General features: G+C 51.3%; 1 protein-coding gene across 15 annotated transcripts in view; it reads right to left on the bottom strand.

Annotated features, from left to right (window-relative positions):
* ANK1 (ankyrin 1) overlaps positions 1-19,182 on the bottom strand; it is a 56,482-nt gene that overhangs the window by 20,620 nt on the left and 16,680 nt on the right. For 10 of the 15 annotated variants that reach the window (XM_051640969.1, XM_051640960.1, XM_051640957.1 and 7 more), the window contains exons 2-8: positions 12,860-12,952; positions 5,001-5,102; positions 2,676-2,774; positions 1,502-1,600; positions 764-862; positions 473-658; positions 236-334 (exon numbers count right to left, since the gene is read on the bottom strand). In XM_051640969.1, the coding sequence (XP_051496929.1) occupies positions 236-334; positions 473-658; positions 764-862; positions 1,502-1,600; positions 2,676-2,774; positions 5,001-5,102; positions 12,860-12,952 (777 nt within the window). Of the gene's footprint in view, positions 1-235; positions 335-472; positions 659-763; positions 863-1,501; positions 1,601-2,675; positions 2,775-5,000; positions 5,103-6,900; positions 6,968-11,145; positions 11,205-12,186; positions 12,307-12,859; positions 12,953-19,182 lie in introns of those variants that run through there. The other 5 variants (XM_051640962.1, XM_051640961.1, XM_051640966.1 and 2 more) reach the window with 4 other exon arrangements.

Below are 19,182 nucleotides of genomic sequence, written 5' to 3' on the forward strand. Positions count from 1 at the left end.
AAGAGCTTCCAGGTATGCCTGGCTGCATCTGACAGAGGTGAGATGTAGTAGAAAATGCCCACAATGGCTATTAATGGCAACTGCCCAGACAGCATCAGTGTGCCACCTTCTGCACGGTCCCACCTCACCAGCACACCTTGGCAGCTGCTGCTGCACCAACATGGAAAGGAGTAACAGCATTCTCCTCTGCTGCTGGAGCAGTAACAGCCCAGCAACCTCCCCAGTTGGCACTCACCTGGGGTGTGAAGTTGACACTGGCTCCACGATTCAGCAGTAATTGGGCCACACTGAGATTCTCGTAGTGGGCTGCAATGTGCAAGGGAGTAAATCCAGTCTAGGGGAAAGAAGGAGGGATCAGCCCAGCCAGATACATGCTCCCTGCCGAAAGGATGGATAAATACAGCATACCAAGCTGCTGTTCTCCCTGGGGATGTGGGAAAGCTCCCAGAAATGGGATAGGAAAGCAACACACCTTGGAGAGGACATCAGCATTGGGGTCATTCTGCAGCAGCACGGCAGCTGTGCGAGTGTCATCATTGCGGGCTGCAATGTGCAGGGCGGGCAGGCGGACCTTACCCTTTGTCCCATAGTTTATAAGGTGAGCAACCACGTTCTCATGCCCTTGCTGCAGAGCCACAGCTAGTGGCGTGAAGCCATCCTGCCAAGGAGAGGCAGGTGAGAGGGGGAGAGCCAAGGAGCCACGGCAGCACCTGGCAAATTCAACAGCAGCCCCAACACGCAGGACCCTCCTAAAGGATCTCACCTCTGTGGCTACATTCTGGTTGGCTCCATTTTCCAGCAAGAACTTGACAACCTCCAGGTGGTTTTCCTGTGCTGCCATGTAAAGCGGTGTGAAGCCTTTCTGCAAACACAGGGCCATGCACATCAACACAACTCTTCAAGTTTCTCAAGCTCCTTGCAGACCTACACCCCATCAACACCCACACACCCAGCTCATTTAACTGGGGCAAAAGCATACACAGTGTGGGTGGGAAAAACTCCCAACAGTGGCAAAATCCTAGAGAGCTGGATTCCACGGCTCCCCACACCTGGAAAGTACCAGGGGCTTCTTCACAACAGTAGACCCAGAAGACACTGCCTTTCACTCACTACCACTACTCTTTCTTGTTTCAGAGATGTTTCTCTCATTGGGCAAAAGCTGAAGAGCTTGCAGCCCCACCAAGCCCAAGAGAGAGAGGATGAAGGAGGCACAGTGTGCAGAGCTGCATGGTTGCTGAAGACCTCATGGCTGTGCCAGGGAGGCATTGGCCCTGAGTCTTCCCAGGATGAGCTCAGCATGCTTGTGCATGCTGCCATGGAATCTCTCGGCGGAGAGACCATCTTGCCCTCCACCATATCTCTCAAGACTCCCTCCCACCACTTGCACACACTTCTTTCAGGAGTCTGGCAGCTGAAATGCAGCTGGGCACAGTTCCCACCATGAGGACACCACCATCATGCATGCTGGATGCTTTTCCCCCCCCAGCTCATGTCACTCTACCTGTGACTGTGCATTGACGTTGGCCCCATAGTTCACCAGTTCCCGGACCACATCCTGTTGTCCAGCAAGGGCAGCAATGTGCAGGGCTGTGTTTCCCTTCTGAAAGACACCACAGAGCAGAGCTCAGGGGCTAGAGCAGTCTGGGATGCTGGGGGAAGATGGCCCTGACATGTGTTAATACAAACAGAGCAGCTGGGCAGGGGAAGCCTGTGGGGCTGTTCAGCCCTTGCTCTGTGCTCCATCCCTGCTATAGAACTAGGCAGGTACCCTTCACATTTGCTGGCCAGGGAAGAGAATGACTTCATCTTTCCTGTGAAGGTACTGGCAGCAAGAGCTGTGTGCATTGTCAGGCTCTATGTATCTCCAGCACTGAGCACTGAGGAGGGGAGGGAGGAGAGGGAGCTGAGTTGGCAGCCTTCAGGCAGAACTGCAGCGGGAGCCCTGATGGCCAAGGCATCCTAGAAGAGCTGGGAGAGAAGCAGGCTGAAAAATGCAGACACAGGCTCTTCCGACTTGTGCCTTTGGGTGGTGCGGCAGAACGCCAGCCTCTGCTCTGCCTGAGCCCTGCCCGAGCACCGGGGGGAGTGGCGATCCAGCCCCCTCCTGCTCTCACAGCCCGGCAGACGGGGCTGGAGGATGCTCATTTGTCAGCCCTGCTTGCTCGCACCCTGTTCTCACTTGTCACGGAGCAAGAACCACACCCCGCAATGGTGATGCAAGGAGAAAATGACAGGTTATTTTCGGAGCACTGGAGCTCTCCAGGCTTGCGACAAACGGTACCAACGCCACCTCAGTGCTGCAGCACGCAGGGGCTCCCTGGGACAGCAAGGGCTGACCTGAGCTGGCAGCCAGTGCCAGGAGGAGATGCAAGTACAGACAGCACTAGCACGTGTTGTGGTTTCTGTTACTCCCATCTTCAGCTCACAGCGGCTGCCATGGACCCCACAGGGTGGAGAGGAACCCCTCACCCACCTGGAGGTGCCCAGCACAGCTTTGATGGTGCTGAAATCAGAGCTTGGTCCCCACACCCCAGCCCAGCAGCTCTGCCACCAGCACAGCCCTTCCAGGGGCTGACAGCAAACAGGGTGATTCACTGCTCAGCTACTGCCGGTGTCTGGCAGCAGTGGCAGGGTGTGGAGTCCTGATTAATGTGAGCAGACTCTCTTGTCCTTACCTTGGTCGTTGTCTCCAAAACGATCTCCTTGTGCAGAAGCTCCACCACCATTTTCACGTGGCCCTCCTTGGAGGCCAGGTGCAAGGCGTTCAGCCCGTTCTGCAGGGAGCAAAGAGGGGAGAGGGACATTAGTCATCTGTTGGGGCTGGGGTTCTCTGGGTGCCCTTTTAGCATCCCTGGGCTGTCAGCAGAAGGTGTCAGGCCAGTCAGCACCCCAGGGGCTGCTAAGATAGCTTCTGTTCCATTATTTCTGACGCTGTGCTCCGCTTCACAGATGTGAACCAAAGGGCTGGGATATTTGCGGGCTAAGAGGTTGAACACTTGCAGGCATTTTCAGATGTCACCTTTTCCCCACAAAGCAAACTTCCCGTGTCCCTCACTTCTCCCAGGTGGATGCACTATGTTTACTCACCCCTACGCAATGCAGTCATATGGCAGAGAGACACCAGCTCCCTGGGAGCACACAGTCCTGCCCAAATACTCCACCTCCCAACCATCTGTTTCGGCTCCTCTAAGTACTGGAAGGTCACTTCACAGAATTGTTTAATACCCCCCAAACTAGGTAGGGGAACAGAAAATTCCAGGGGATATTCCAGTTACAGCTCTCAATGCTCCAGTTAAACCTAGAACAGCTTCAGGAGTGTTGCCATACTGGAAAATGGTTTTTCACCCTCTCTCATCCAAAGAACCAGCTATCCAGGATCATAGTCGAAGAGTTACAGATTCTTTTGCTCAATTCTGATTACAGCACAAAGAGCAAAAACCTAAAAATCCACAGGCTTCCTCAGAACACTAGCTCCAAAGTCCCTAGAGCCTCAAGCACAAAAAGGTAAATGAAGGGGGAATGCTGCAACACTCACAGAACAGAGCCATGAAAAGGAAACACTCCCAAACCAGGCCTGGCTGCACTGAGTCTGTCACCTTGGTCAAGCCCAGCTTCTTTGAACAAGACACATGTACACATCTCCATCTGGTTATAGACACCCTCACCTGCGTGAGCTCACAAGTCGGGGATGTGGCCACAGACACACGGGCCTTTTCTCGGTGACGCTCATACAACAAACACCTGGAGTGCAAGGCCACAGATGCTCAGTGTCTCTCCTCAGCACATATGCCCTTTTACGCAAGGGATTCATAAACAACCTTTTGAATGCTGGAAACCTGTGAGGAATCATTATTCTCTGGCCTTACAGCATCAAGCGCAATGTTTGCAGAAGATAATTTCCCAGCGGCACATTGATATTTCTGCTCCAGCAACAATACAGGCTGGTTTGCACATCTGCTTTGGCTTGACAGCTCCTCTGACCCAAAACCACCACAGGATGTGCTTAATTAGAAAGGTGCTGTATCCCCCTCACTAAGTGCTGCAGATGCTTCCCAGAAATCCCAGTTGCTGGCTGTCAAAGCGACAAATGCTGTCCTACAGAAAAACACTAAAGGTGGAACTTTGCACTTGGCCTCTGCCGAAGCAGAGCCCTGCCCTGGATGACCCATCAGGACTGTGACCCAACAGTGAACCCCTCCTGGCTCCCATGTGCCCGCACAGCACTGTTCCCTGCTGGTGAGGGTCCTGGCACCTCATCCTCAGGCCTCCATCACCTCATGGATGAGATGGGAGCATGCAGGAATGTGCAACATTGAGAGTGGTGGATGGTGAAGACACTGATGCAGACCGCAGCAATGAAGGGGGTGAATGGCAGGATGCAGATCAGATGGCATGTCAAGGTCTCTGCACTTGAGTAAGAATACAGGGCCTGTGAGATAGGTCTGACCACATATATCCCTCCTTATTCTATACAGGACATGTGAGGTTGGACCTATCCCACAGGTCTGATATTCCTCAGAAGCAAACCCCAAAGTGCCATCTAACCTCAGGGAGATGGCAAGAACCAGAGCAAAGACATCACTGAGGGATGTGTCTCACACTGCTGTAGCCACATGCTCCCATCAAGGTGTTAAATCAGCACCACTTAACAGCACCAAGGTGTTAAATGGCAGTCCACAGCACTTCTTTTGTCTCACCCCCAGATGATTCATCAGGAGCCAGGCACACCAGGTACAGGAGGGGAGCTTCTCCCACTGTTTTTAAACTTCCACTGCCAGGCAACGATTTACCAGCCAATTTATAACCTGCTCCATGACAGGTAGGATGACAGGATCAGGGCAGATGCTCCCAATCAGCTACACAGAGCAGTGCAAGAGAGCAAGGGGAACCTCCCTGCCTCCATCCTATGGAAGCAGGGTAAAGAAGGGGTGCTATGACTGGGCTGGGGGAGTCACTGCATGCACTACAGATGGTACAGAAGCTCTGTGGGTTTCACCTACCTGGTTACAGGTGTTAATATCTACCCCATTCCTGAGGTGATCCAATGCTTTGTCCAGATTCCCGGATCTTGCAGCTCTCAAGAAACTGGTTGCAGCATCAGCCTTGGGGAAAAAAAGAAAAAGCATGAGACTCAGAGTCCCTCTGATCTCCCCCACCACCAGCATGGGGCCAGCTCTTCACTTGCTTGCAGAGAACATGACTACAGAGACCAGGCAGAAAAGCCAGAGGCTAGGGAGGTCGAGGTGGCCACTACGGGGACAGACTGAGGTACCTCAAATTGGACAGGAAGAAGCAGGTCTGGGACCTGGACTCACAGTGAAGAGTATCCAGATGGGCAGGAGAGCCATGCAAGGTCTGCAGCTCATCCCAGCCAGGAAAGCAACAACTCTTTTCTGTCAGGAACAAGGTCCCTCCCTGCACCACTAAACCAGACCTACCCAGGCACGGCACCACTATTTAGCAGCATAAGGCAGTGAATGAAGACCATGGGATGGCTCACAGACTGTAGAACAACAGGGTGGAAATGCAGTGACGTGGCTCTGTAAGGTTGGCACCTGGGGCTGGTGCCTGCCTGCTAGGTCCAGCCCCAAAAGCTCTCTGCAGCAAAGAGCCATGAGATGCCCATGGAAAGGGCACAGGACGTACTCCTCTGCCTTCAGCTCCAATAGAAAATCAGGAGCCCTCTTGTACCACTCACAACGGGACTGACAAGGGACTTTCTGTGCTACAAGTGGCTACAGCCATCCCAGGCCATCCTGTAGTGCTCACAGCCTGGCTGTGGAGGAGCACACAGCATTAGGGTGCTCCTGGACAGGAGCTGGAAGCAGCACAGCCACAGAGGACAGCCCTAGAGGCAGACCTAGGCAGGATGATGCATCATGTGGGTTCAGGGCTCCTCTCTGCCCTTCTCTTTGCAGCCTCAGCCATTCAAATTTGGACTTCGGAGCAGCACAGTTTGGCTGTTTTCTGCTCTCCTCCATCTGCCTCCCACAGCCCACCCTTTCTACCCAACCCTGCTTCTTCTTTGTTCCTCCCAGAAAATCACTGCCATGTCCTGGGCCCACCGCTCTGCTGCGCCCTGCAGAAGGAAGACCCCACAGACAGTCCTGGCCCCTCTTGTGCCCTACACAGCCCAGCCCAGGCTCCCGCAGCAGCGTCTGGGTGCCAGGGCCCCTCGGGGGCTGCGCTGGGGGCAGGAGGACAGGTGCTGGGGGGCAGCACCCCCGTGCCTCGTCCCGCTGCGCAGCCTCCACGTGTGAGTGGAACACACTGATCCCACAGGTCTGGTGCCAGCTGGCTCTGCTGGCTCCCACCTCAGAGCAGAGTCCTGTCCATCTGGGAGGAGCCCTCGTCACAGCAGAGCTGCCGGCTTTGTGGAGGGCTGTGAGCACAGATGAGACACAACATGATCAGTGCTCAGCTCGTATGGGATCACCTATCATACAAGGCAGAAGGCAGCATCAGCACGGTGCTTGGAAGTGCTCATTTGCACGCTGAGCCTTGCCTGCTCTCTGGGATCTGACAAGGAAACACTGACAGCTTCAAGCAGCAGGTTGAATGCAAAGAGCTTTTCTGACTCCAGACCCTGCTAGAAGCCTCTGCATGTCGAGTCAGGATCAATGACAGGGCAGCACCTCAACTAAGCTGCCAGCATCCAGCCACAGCATGGACCTTCCACAGCAAAGCCCTTGGAAATCAAAGCACAGCTCAGCCAGACTCTGACACCCACGGGACACACATGGAGCTGCTACGACTGAAATGGTAAAACCCTACAGGCACCAGCAGCAAAGGGGCTCCTGAAGCCCCAGCACGCCCAGCAGCAGAGGCCACAGGCAGAAAGCAAGCAGAAAAGCAAAGCAGAGGTCCCTGTGGGCATGAAGAAGTGCGTGGTATACTCACAGCCACTCCTGGACTGGACCTGCCCTTCAGTGCTGCCATAGTCCAGCACTTCAGCTGAAACCTGAGCCTGGTGTCCCTTCTCTCCCTCCTTGGTTATCTACTCCCCAGCTTTGAGAGAGCCAGTAAGTTGCATTCTATCTAAAAATACAGGCTCCTTCCTTGCTCCAACGTAGACCCTGCAGGGATCGCCAGCCACTAATGGAATTTGTTCATTTTCTCTCCATTATTGTGTCAGACAGGATATTTAATACCAAGCTGCCTCCGGAAAGCTGATGACTGCTGCCAAGCGCAGGGAGTGGGTCAGAGCTGCAAGTGCCACCTTGGGAACAGCAAAGAGCAGCCCCACAGACATGTCCAGGAGCCTGGAATTTCACAGGTAACACAGGCCACGGAGGAGAGAGCTCACTGTTCTCTCCCAGCCTTCGGGATGCTGGGAGCCAGGGCCTCGGAGAATGTGCAGAGGCTTGAGTGGTTCAGAGGCAATGCCCTCCTGCTCCCCCTGCTCAGGATGCACTTTTCAGGGATGCAGAGAGAGATGCAGGACATCAGACACCAGCAGTCAGACAACACATGCAGGCAGAGAAGAAGGGTTAGCTCGGCTCAAATGGTAAAAGCCAAGGAAATAGATCTGCACTCACACTGCCCTTCTGATGTCAGTATGCCTGTTGGGCCTGCCTGCCTGTAACTCAGGGGACGTTTGTTCACAACAGCTCGCTTTACTTTGGGATATCACAGAGAGCAAGACAACACTAGATTAGCCATGGAACTGAAGTACAACTGGGTCACTGCCAGACCCTGAACTTCAGCAAAAGGGAGCACGAAATGCAGAGACCCTATGGACACAAGCAGATGTGCGTATCAAAAAGATACACACTCACATCCCAGTCAGCACAACTCCCCATGCCTGACCCCAACACACTCACATTGCACAGTTACCATTCACCAACAAGCACAAAGCAGAGCTTGGGCAACCTACATGCACCCACTTGGGCAACCTACATGCACCCCCTGTATTTGTACACACGCTCGCAGTCATTTACTATCCGTGTGCCCCAGGATGTACAGCAACTGCTTCCAGATGCAGAGATTGCCTCTCCTGGCCTCCCTTCTTTGGCATTTGCAGCAGTTATTTCCATTCTCCTTTGTCTTCATAGCAATTTCTAAGGAAGGAGCTATTCCAGGGGAGAAAATAAACTGCCTCCCTTGCCATTGTGTACCTCTTGCACAGCTGTCATGCTCCACAGCCTTGTGGACATTCAAGCTGTGAACTGTCAGGAAGCTGCTGCCAGCAATTCCCTGAGGGAGAAGCCTCAGATATGGAACTTGCAAAGTGCTCCAAGACCTTCTACTGTAAAAAACAGCACAGCACAGCACATCAGACTGTGCTTCTTTTCTCCTCTTCTTTCTTTTCTTTTAGGTAAAGCTCCCCTTTTCTGCTGAAATTTTAAATTTTTCCCTTTCCCTCTCCTGGCCTTGATTAGTGGCTTCTCTTCTCCTATTCACAGGTGCCTTGCTGCTCTCACAGCTTCAGCCCACACAGCGTTACTGCTGCTGGATGAATGTCCTAGCCCCTTCACCCTAACATGAGAAGCCTGGACCTGACCAAGCCCATTGTACTGTAGCCGTGGCTAAAGGCAATAAGCAAAGAGGAAGTTCTGCAAAACCAGAGGCTCAGGCTGGATTTCAAGAGTTGCAGTCACAGGTTCAGTAATCCTGCTCTGTCTTCTAGTTGGGGTCAGAGTCCTGCCCTAATCTCTTCTGGCAGTGCCTTGCTCTCACTCCCACCCAGGGAGGAGCTCCCACCAGCTCCTTCTGCACATCACTGATAAAGGAAGGGAGGGTCCCAGCACTGCCTCCTTCCATGAAAGGTGGCCACATTTGTCCACAGCCCATCTGAACAAGCTGCTAAATGCTGCAAGTAGATGACTCCCAAGTGCAAATGAGTGCAGGGGCTTGTGCTCATCTCACAGCATTCTCTGGGACACGAAGACAGGCAAGAAGCAAGTTGCCACACTGTTCCAGACTGGCAAAGTGCACCTGTGCATCCTGCTACGCTGCTGCCTCTACCCTGTCTGCCCACTTGTCTCTTCTATCTGCATGTCTTCTGCTGGAGCAACAAGGTAGCCTGAAAAGGGATTAGGACCCTCATCATTCATATCACACCCAGCATGAGGAAGGGCTGAGCTGGCTTCTTGCTGAGGAGCTCCAGAGGAGATAGGACCCCTTTTCTGCAAGGATGTACACACAGGTCTGTGGGACTGCCTGGGAACACATCCTGGACAGGGCCAAAGATGCCAAACAAAGTGCCAGGGTGCCCTTTCTGACAAGTCTCTGCCTCCAACAGTCCCCAGAGAGCAGCTTTGCCCATGCTGCACAACCACAGAGCAGGTAGGTGTGGGCAGCACACCCGCCAGAGGCTGCCAACCTGGCTCCTGGCACCAAACCAATGTATTGCTATGGGTATCCTACCTATCCAGTGTGGAAAATCTAAATTCACATCTAGTCACCTCCAGTTGCCAGTGCCAGGGTGCTGGGCACGATCCTCACCTTTAAGACATTATTTCTACCAGAGACAGCAACACCTCACATCAGTGTAGTGGTTTACTTTTAAGCAATTGCCCAACCTAGGGGTTTCTCTGGAGCCAGAGCTCATTTGGATCTCCCTACCTTGCTGATAACCCTTGCATCACCATGCCCAGGTCTGCACGTAATAACCTGGATCTTTTCTCATCAGATGAGAAAAATATGTCAGTCCTAGAAACACACTAAAACAGCTGCCAAAGAGCAGTCAAAGATGGCACCAAAGGTCTCTCTAAGATGATTAGGGAAGATCAGGAAAATTTAATTGGAGATTCAACTCAAAATGCAAAGAAACAGAAATCACTCTCTGCCTTAAAGGAACTTTCTCTCCTACATGTATTCACTGAAACTTGACACTCTCAGTGGCCCCCACAGCAGAAACAAAACCTATGGGCAGATTTCTGCCTTCTGAGAAGACAACAGCATTCAGTGGAGCACAGCGTCTCCAGAGAGGCCATAGTAGCAAAGCCTCAGGAAGGCAGTCAGCAGAGCACAGAGAACAGGCTGCCAGGCACACACTGCAAACCCAGATGAAAGAGATATGCAAAAGCATCTGTAAAATTCATCAGATAAAAGGGCAAATCCATATTTCCAAGTTTCACTCCCTAACCACCCTCAGCTCTGCCCACAGGACTTAGGACAGGTCTGCAAACTTCAATAGGACTGATGAGAGTCAAGGCACAAGAGGTCTCCCCAGAAGGCATCTGCCAAGCAAGTTTGTTCTCATTTCATGCACCAGCCGCAGTAAAACACTTGTCCCTGCTCCCTTCTGTCGAGTGGACATTTGACCATAATCCCAGGGCTCCCCAATGTACCACAGACAGTGATGCCTTATATGCCCAGACCAGAATGCAAGGGGGAGCCACCCCACCTTGCAGCAGGTGAATTGGAGCATGCAGGAAATCAAAGATATTCTCAAGTTTCTGCAGCAAGGGACTGTGAGAGCTGGAAGAGAACTCAGCACAACTGCCAGAGGAGAAATCCCAAAGCAAAAGAAGGGCCCCTGGCAGGTTTGTGGGAAGGGAGGCAATTAGCATTTTGAAAGTACTAAAGAGAGGCCACACTTGCAGGCACAGGCACCAGACTGGCCCCTCCATCACATGCAGTCCTCCATCATTACATCATTATGAGCACCTAGCTTTTGGAAAGCCTGTTTTTATGTACTATTTACAGGAGAGGTAGTTCTGGACTGCCGGTGCAGTTCCGGGCCAAGGTTAACTCGGTCCTGCTGAGCGTACTCAGATACAGCCAGCACCTGCGTTGCCATTGGGCTCCTTCCTCCCCCCTCACAGTTCCCCTTTGCTAGCTGCTGAAGCTGGAACAGGTTCAGGACTGTGAGGAGGGTGGTATCAGAAAGAGCTTAATCTGCATGGAGCAAGGACTTGGGAGCTGCCCCTAAGCAGCAGACTGATCCCTCTGATAAGGACCCCCTGGTGCTACAGCCTCTACAAAAGCCTTCCTCTGTCTCGTGTCATTTGCAAACCATCACTTCCCCAGTGAAGTACAGTACTGGGTCCAGCAGCAATAAGTGGAGAGAGGAACTGGGGCTGGTCCAGAGGTCTGAACAGGGAGCTTGGAGACCAGGATATTGTTCCTTTCACACAGAGCCAAAGCCAGGCAAGAACTGACAGAGCTACAGCTCCTGCCAGCTGAGGCCACACATACCCAGGGGAAAGCTGTCACTCTCCTTTGATGTTAGCAGGAGCCTCTGCTCCCTGCATATCCTGAAAAAGAAAAGCTATTTTTACCTCACCAGAAAATATACAGACTGTGAGTGAAGACAATACACGAGAGCTTTTTGCTCAGGCACTACACCTCTTCTAACAACCTAACAGGGTTTACAGCTGCTGAGAGAGATGCAGCAGCATCCTAACTGCTTTTTATCTCCTGCTTTCCTAATGCATTTCCTTCCTTGGACCATGACATGGCTCTGTGTGTGCACTGAACACTGGGGAGTTGAGAGTGCTCTAGCAAAAGCAGTGAGAAGGGACCTTTCTGCTAGGATCCACACCCCGTGTGGAATGGCAGCACAGCCCCTGTGTGTGGCTGCAGATTTACTGCTGGCAGCTTCAGCCAGGCTGGCTTGGGGGGCAGCCTCCGGAAGCCATGCAGGGAAGAAAGCATTGACAGGAAAGCACCTGAAGCACAGGCCTGGCAATATATCTCTGCCAGCTGATCCCCGGTGAGGACACGCAAGCAAAGCCATAGCAGCACAGCCACCTGCTCCTCAGCAGAGCTAGTGCAGCACTGTGCCTAGAGAGAAACGTCATCCTGTGCACCTGTCCCACAGCTTTGGGGGGGTAAAACAAGAGAGATGATAACACAGAAATCAACATTTACCATTTCAATAGCACAAAAAAACAACTCTTGGGTGAACCTCCCTTCTGCCAACAAAGTAGTAGTGAGAAGGACAAGGTATGCATCGCAGCAGGGGGATCTGACCAGTCTGGATTTAACACCAGGTGCTGCCACAGGCTCCCAGCATGACCTCAGGCAAGTTCCTAGCAACCGAAGAAGGGCAGCAAACTTTCCTGCCATTTTGTGGTCCATTTAGCTGCAATCTTTTGGGGACAAGGGCTGTTAAGCCAATGTTACTGGCCAGGACATGCCTAAACTCCTACAGGCAAACCAACACCCCGAGCACTGACCTGATTCCTCTTCCCCTAGCGCTGCCCAGCGAGCCCCTTACCATGCCCAAGTACTCACCCTCAAGTAATGCAGGCATGGCATCCCTGCAGGAGGTGGTCAGCTCACCCTGGACAGCCAGGGTCTGCAGCTCTGGTCAGCCCACTTACACTGAACGCTGTGGCCGACCCAAATGTGTGCAGCCAGTCTGGAAGAGGTTTATCAGCAGTGGGACTGCCCCTATCACCACTCGCACTCGCCTGCCTGCATCTCCGCACCATGGGGAGGCTCCTGCCTGGAGTCTGGAGATTACAGGTTGTCCCACGTCAGGGGCTTTGGGAGAGCTGCCAGGCTGGACACGAAGTGTTCAGTGAATGTCATGCCTGAAGCACACTTCATAAACATATCTGTGAGCTGTAAACAGGGAGGAGCTCATGTGCGTGAACCTTGCTCTTCAACCGGTACAAGGGAAGATGAAACTTCAGAAATACAAAGCATCATGAAACAGCTCTGTGGCCAGAACCACACGGCCTCTGGGTCTGTGCTGCACAAAGCAGGCTGGGCCAGAGGCAGTTAGCAGAAGACTCCAGACTGTTCACTGCTCTCTGCAGACCTTGGCTGGGCACAGTCCCAAGTGAAGGACACCGAGATGGAACTGAAGTGGCAAATGAGGTCTAGTGACAGCAGCTCCAGGCCCCTTGCAGGGCCTGGAGCCTGCTGCAATACAATGAACGCGCCCCTTCCCCCCTTCTACCTGCACATCAGACTCCTGCTCCAGCATCCCTTCAGGAGATCCTTGCTTGCAGCAAGAAGGCAAGGGGTCCACAGTGGCTGATGCATGCCCCCTCTGAAAGACACGCAAGGGAGTCACAGCAATTGTTCAAAGGAACAGACCTCCTGGAGACCGCTCCCATCCCACCCGCTCCTCGTGCTCAGGGTCCAGGGGACACATCAGAGTCATGCTCCCCGGGCCCTTCTGGCTGGCAGGAGCATCCTTCTGCTAGTGTTTTGTTAGCCCCATCTGGGATCCAGACCCTCAGCTGGGGCCATCTTCCAAAGCACTGGGGACCGCAGCGGAGCCGCTCGCCTTGGCTTCTATGTCTGCCTACATTCACCTGGCCCTTGTCGCCAATGGCAGGTCCAAGGAGGCCAAGGCACTTCTTCCCAGGCACTAGGGCCAAACCGGTGAATGCAAGGCCATGAGGTGATCACACCTGGAAAGGCCTGGGCAGCATACAGATAAATACAGCTTGTGATACCTGCAGCTTCAGAGAGGAAAAACAACAGCTCTGCCAGCTGTATCTCCCTAGGGAATTCCTATAAAACAGCCCAGCCCACCACTAGGCAAGCTTATATCAGCTGAGAGCAGGAAAAGTTGACCAACAGTACCTGTTAGATTGGAAAAATGCTTTGCATTACATAGAAATTGAGATTTTTATACTGAGCAAAGGCTATGCTGAAGCATTAGAGCAAAGCAGAGTCCTTACCTCAGTCTAAGGAAAAAATTTTCCCCTTGTCCAGTGCAATTCAGCATTTCCCTGGAAGACTGGGATCCCTCTGGAATTTGAGCTGTGTTAGACTCCACCTCCAGTTCAGGTAGACCTCACATGTTAATTGTCAAAAGGATGGGCATTGCAACTGCTGGCTGGCACTCTACATTTGCTCTAAAAAGTGTTGCTGCTCTGAACCTACAGAGCAACATCATCAGTGTCTCACATCCTGCTTATTTCCCCCCCCCCCACATAACTGCATGTCATGAATGCAAATATGAGTCATCTGCACCCTGAAGACAGGACCTTACCAGGCAGAGCTTACGAGCCTGTTCAGAGTTGCCACCCCAGCATAATGTAAACTTTTTCCAGGTCCTGCAGCCACCAGGATAACACACATACTTGGCAAAGCCCTAGGAACAAGACCTGTGCCCTCAAATCCATTTGGGGTTAACTCCTACCTATCACACCTCAGGGAAAAGCAGTGTAAAAGTGCCCATGGGATTGCTCCATCTGTTTGCTGAGTGGGTGCCCACCACTTCTATTGAGAGCTCTCTCAGACAGGGACTATGACTTAGCTTTGATTTGTGCAGCCTCTGGCACCAGTGAGCACCAGCAGTGGTGACCTTAAACCCTTTACAGGCAAACTCAGGGCTGGGACAATCTCTGGGGTGGCAAAACCCCTTGGCTGCAAGGGATGAGCAGTGTCAGACTGTCCCAGTCCTACAGATTTCTGGATCTACCTCTAGTGATGCCACGTCCACAGTGCAGGAAGGGACATGGTGCTCAGCTTTTGGCTCCAGCCTGGGATTCCCTCATGCACATCATTTGCCCACAGCCACAGCATGAGGAGGGAAGGAAACCTCTGTGTGCAGAGCTGGAAATAGCTGTGGTTGCTGTGGGTGCCATAATGGTAACCACAGGGGGCTTGGGGATGTGCCCACAGGCCACATGGTGGGCAGCGAGAAGGAATTGCCCCAGGTTCCCACCACTGAGGCAGAGCAGAGCAAAATCAGAGAATTGCCTAAATTCAAGAGTGCTGGGCAGGGAAGTTTGCAGGTCTCTGAGGGCCAGAGAAACATGTTAATGGTTGTTCCCTGGATGCTATATCTATCATACCCACAGGAAAAATAATTTCTCCCTCTGCTGTCCTGGGATGAGACTCAGCAGCCCTGGTGCCTCAGTGCCACTGCATTCCAGGTTTACACCTGAGGTAAAAACATTGAATTCCAGCAGCAAGTGTAGAGCTAGTGTGGCAGAGAGAAGCTTTCTGTCAGAAATTCAGAAGGAGGGGGAGGTCTCTAAAGAAAACTACTCTTTCAGCTACAGAGAGTTTTGTTTTTTCAAGATACAAAATTCTGCCTCTGACCTTTGGAGAAACTCCTCAGCTGCACTATGATGTGGCTGTGAAGGAATGTAAGTCTCCTTCCTCTGGGTTGTTACCTTCCATGTAACTGGAGAAGGGATCTCCAAGCCCCAGACACTTTGCTGGCTGCTGCTACTCTGTGCTCAGCTGTTCTTTTCCTTTCATTTAAGGGAATGGAGAGCACAGTGTGTGCCTTAAACTCATTACGTTGGAGAAGGATAAATAACTTGCTTTAACAGAGGGCTTCAATATTTTGAGGAAGCTGCATATGTTTATGCCCAGGGAAAGAGATGCAGCATTCAACAGCTTGAGAAATGATGCCAGGATGGGTCCAGGGCTGAAGTCACTGAAGGAGAGCTGCTCCTTGCTGAGTGCTCACCCTGTCCTGCTGGTACAGGGATAAGGGGGTTCACCTTTCCTTGTATGTCCCCTTTTTGCTTACAAAGAAAAACACTCCCTGTGCTCCTGCCACCTGCTGAGGTTCCAAGGAGTAGTCAGGCTCCCTGGTTCTGGCCAACAAGCTGTTATCTTGGGAAATGTGGATGCAGTTTTAAAGCTGAGTCAGCAACAGAAGCTGAATAATTTAAATCATCCTTAGCAATTCTGCTGCTGCTGCCCAGCCATGGATAATGGAAGGTACTCAGATTCATGCAAGGAGAGAGCTGGGATGAAAAACAGTGCTGCTGTCAGGCTGCTTCCTCCTGTTAAGTGAGAACAGCAGTGATGTAGGCATAAATAAGCAGATAACAATGCTCTGCAGTGCTGAACTAGACACGCTGCTGCTCAGAGCAGGCAGTCCCCCAGCACAGCAAAGCTGAGGTTTGCTTTCCTGTGGCAGTTGTGGTTTCCAGCATGAAGATCCGTAATTTCACAGGAAGTCCACAGGAGCTGCTGGTGCCTCACCTCTCAGATGGCTAATCCCTTTAGCTTCCAAAATTCTGGAATCATCAGCCATGAGCAACAGAGGAAGCATGTGGAAGGTCCACACTGACACTTGCTCTTCATTTCTGTCAGAGGATGAGCTATGCAATGTTATGTGGTGGGAGGGGCACAAAGATTTGCTATACACATTTTCCAGCCTTTGCTCTCTCCCTAGTTGCTTGTCCATCTCCTTTATTGTGGGGGAGAAGCCAATTTAACAGTAATTCTCCCCATACGAGTCTGAAAACCAACACCCGGAAGTCCAGGACAAATGAAAACTTGGAAGAAATCCTATGGATTAGGTTTGCAAAGCTCAGCAGTTAATAGACATAAGAAATCTCTCCCCATCCTACTCTTGATCTAAGAAACTGTTTCATGGTCATCTATCAGTTCAGAACTATTTGAGCTGTGACATTCCCAAAGGAAATCCAGAAATACAAATTGAATAGGTGTTCTTCAGCTTATGTTTCTTGAATTGTGCACTTCTGCCACTAAAAGCATGATTTTGGAGATGAAGAGACAGCTGCCTTGTGCCATCATAACTACAGTTTAGTTCTTGGAGAGGAAGCAGCCCAAAATCAGGATGTTTAGGCAGCTCTTTGCCTCCCCTTGCATGCATACTGAGCAGTCAGCGTCATAGCATGTACCTCTCTGGCACAGTATGACATGAGTCATAAGGTGTTCTTTTTGCTCATCATTTAGATGAGCCAGGCAAAGCAACTGAAAATTCATCACACATTTGTCTCACTTATACTCATCCACGAATAAAAACTCAGGAAGACAGATTTGCAGAGTGAAGACATGAAAGAGTTGCAGAGCTCCCAAAGGAAAGGAATATTAATGGCCCATTGTTTATGCTACTGCTTAGTTATGTGCTTTCCTGGCTGCAAAGAAGATTTTTGCACGGATAGAAGGTGTTCAGCAGCCTCTGCATCCTGCTCTCCTACCCAGTGGACCAGAAGACATCTTGCCCACAGGATAAACATCTACTCTTTTTCCCCCTGTTAGAGACCAGGCAGTTCACCTAACTCAGCCTGAATCTGAAAAATCCCAGTTCTGGGAATTTGGAATTTGGCATTATGCCCTCAATATGGGCCAAGGGCAAATCACTTCTTAATTACTGCTTATAGTGCAGATTCCTGCCTTCACTTAGCCAGGTACCAATCTGAAAGACATAACAAGACCCTTATCAGGCTGCATTTAACCCAACCCAGCTATTGATCTTGTTGGATCCACTCGTCCTGCTGTAACGGCAGGATTACAGATCCAGTGGGATGCCTCAGTGTGATGCCTGTTTGTGGATCTCAGGATAGAGGGATCCAGCACTTGGCTGCAGTGCGTGCCTGGAGGCAGTGCAGACTGACCTCCTGCGAGAGCAGATGAATGCCTAGTCCCCAGCTGGCAGGCTGCACTCTGCTCCTCTTGGAAAGAAATCTGCTTTGCTGCTGAGCATCAAGCAGCAGGGCAAGAACTCAGATCTCACCCCACACTTCTCATGTCTCTTTATTCTCAGCAGTCACCATGTCTCTGAGGTCTGCAATGTACCTAGATGCCATGGTCTGCACCAAGCCCTTCTTGCTCAGTCCTGCTAGTTCAGGCAGTTTGACAAGGACTTAGAAACTATTTCTGTAAACCTCTTATCTTCAGATTTGTCAAAGTATTTTCTCCTAGGTTCCATTTTTTTTCCTCTGGACAGACCTGGCATGCAACTGGGCAGAATTAAAAGAATAGCAGGATCAGCAAGAAGCTTGGTGGCTCCCTCAGATCTGTAGAAAACTCACTTGAAATCTTGAAACCCATGAGTTCCATTTAAGGGTAATTAATGAATGATTCAGAAGAGATGTGCACATTTCTGTTGTATGCCCACAGCCCTGCTCTCACTGATCAGCATTTAGGATGATTTCATTGCACAGCAGCTTGTCCTGAGGTCTAATTCAATTACATAAGATGCCTCCGGATGAGAGAAGCAGAGTCCCAGAAACACTCACTCATACACTGCTTTGGAAAGCGAGCTGTTCTGCAGAATGGGAGTGAGGATAGAGCTCCACTGACCTAGCAGAGCTAATGTGAGTCTCACTATTGTTCTAAAATTGAAGGAGATCAACTAATTTATTTCTCCCAGTGGACCTTTTTCACTGAAAGTCTGCAGCATCAGCAGTTTTCACTGGCTTCAGCAGTAAAAATTTGGGAACAAAGCCCCTCTGGAACCCGCCCCTCAAAGCTCTGTCAGCTACCACACAGCAGATGTCAGGGTGTTTACTGAAAGTGAACTTTCCATGCCGCCAGCAAAAATCCAGTGTAATTACTCCTCTCCAAAGCCTAGATGAATCCTTCTCCAAAGAATGGGATCTGAACAAATCATTCTCTCTCCAAGTTTGCTCTTAAAGGTGCTCACCATGCACCTGCAACTGAAAATCTCCCAGCAGCACAAAGCTTCTAGCAGCCACCATCCCTTCAGCACAGGTACAGACAAAACTGTTCTAGCACTGGACACACCAGCTTTGCACTCATGGATGTAGCAGTCACAAACAAGCCCCGATATATCTGCAACAGCTTCACAATGGCTCATTTACCTGCTTTTCTTAGCATAACAGAAGACACCATGCTGGGAAAGCCAGACCTCTGTGCTGCAGCACTCGGGTACCCATACCAGTGCTAACCCACTGTGCTGCAGAGGGCTCTTCCAAAATCTCTCCCACAAACCCACCCTATGAGCCACTCTTGTCTGGAAGTAACAGCTCCCACACAGTCTCTCTTACCACTGTTCCTAACCCAGTCCCCACCATTCCTCCCCCAATATGTGCTGTAAAAATGCAGCTCCACAGTGTGGGACACGTAGGACACTGCACTAAAGCCAAAGAAAACAGAGGAGACTTTTCCCATAACTCACTTAGCAAATTATTTACTGTTCTCCAAATGTCACCCAAATGTTGGAAAACAAACTCTGGGCTCCTGGAACAGCAGCCTTTTTTCCTACAACATCAGGAAAATGCTTTTGAACTCATCATCAGGATAGTGGGGCCATTTGCAGGCTCAGCCCGACAGTAGCTTTCTGAACAGCGTCTAGAGAGGGATGCTGTGAGCTTGATATAGTGAGGTCCTCCTGGTACAGTGACTGCACATCTGACCTCCAGAAGACACCAGGGATCAAGTTCAGAGAAAGGCTCAATGATGATGAGAAAAGATGGAGGAATTCCAATGACAGGCAGATTAATGCACAACACACGCGCTCACACAACCCTCCTTAACCAAGGAGTCAAATTGGCCTCTTGCAAAGCCAGCCCCTCTGTGGCCTTTCCC

The sequence above is a fragment of the Apus apus genome, chromosome 26, assembly GCF_020740795.1.
Source record: "Apus apus isolate bApuApu2 chromosome 26, bApuApu2.pri.cur, whole genome shotgun sequence".
NCBI classification, from domain to species: Eukaryota; Metazoa; Chordata; class Aves; order Apodiformes; family Apodidae; genus Apus; species Apus apus.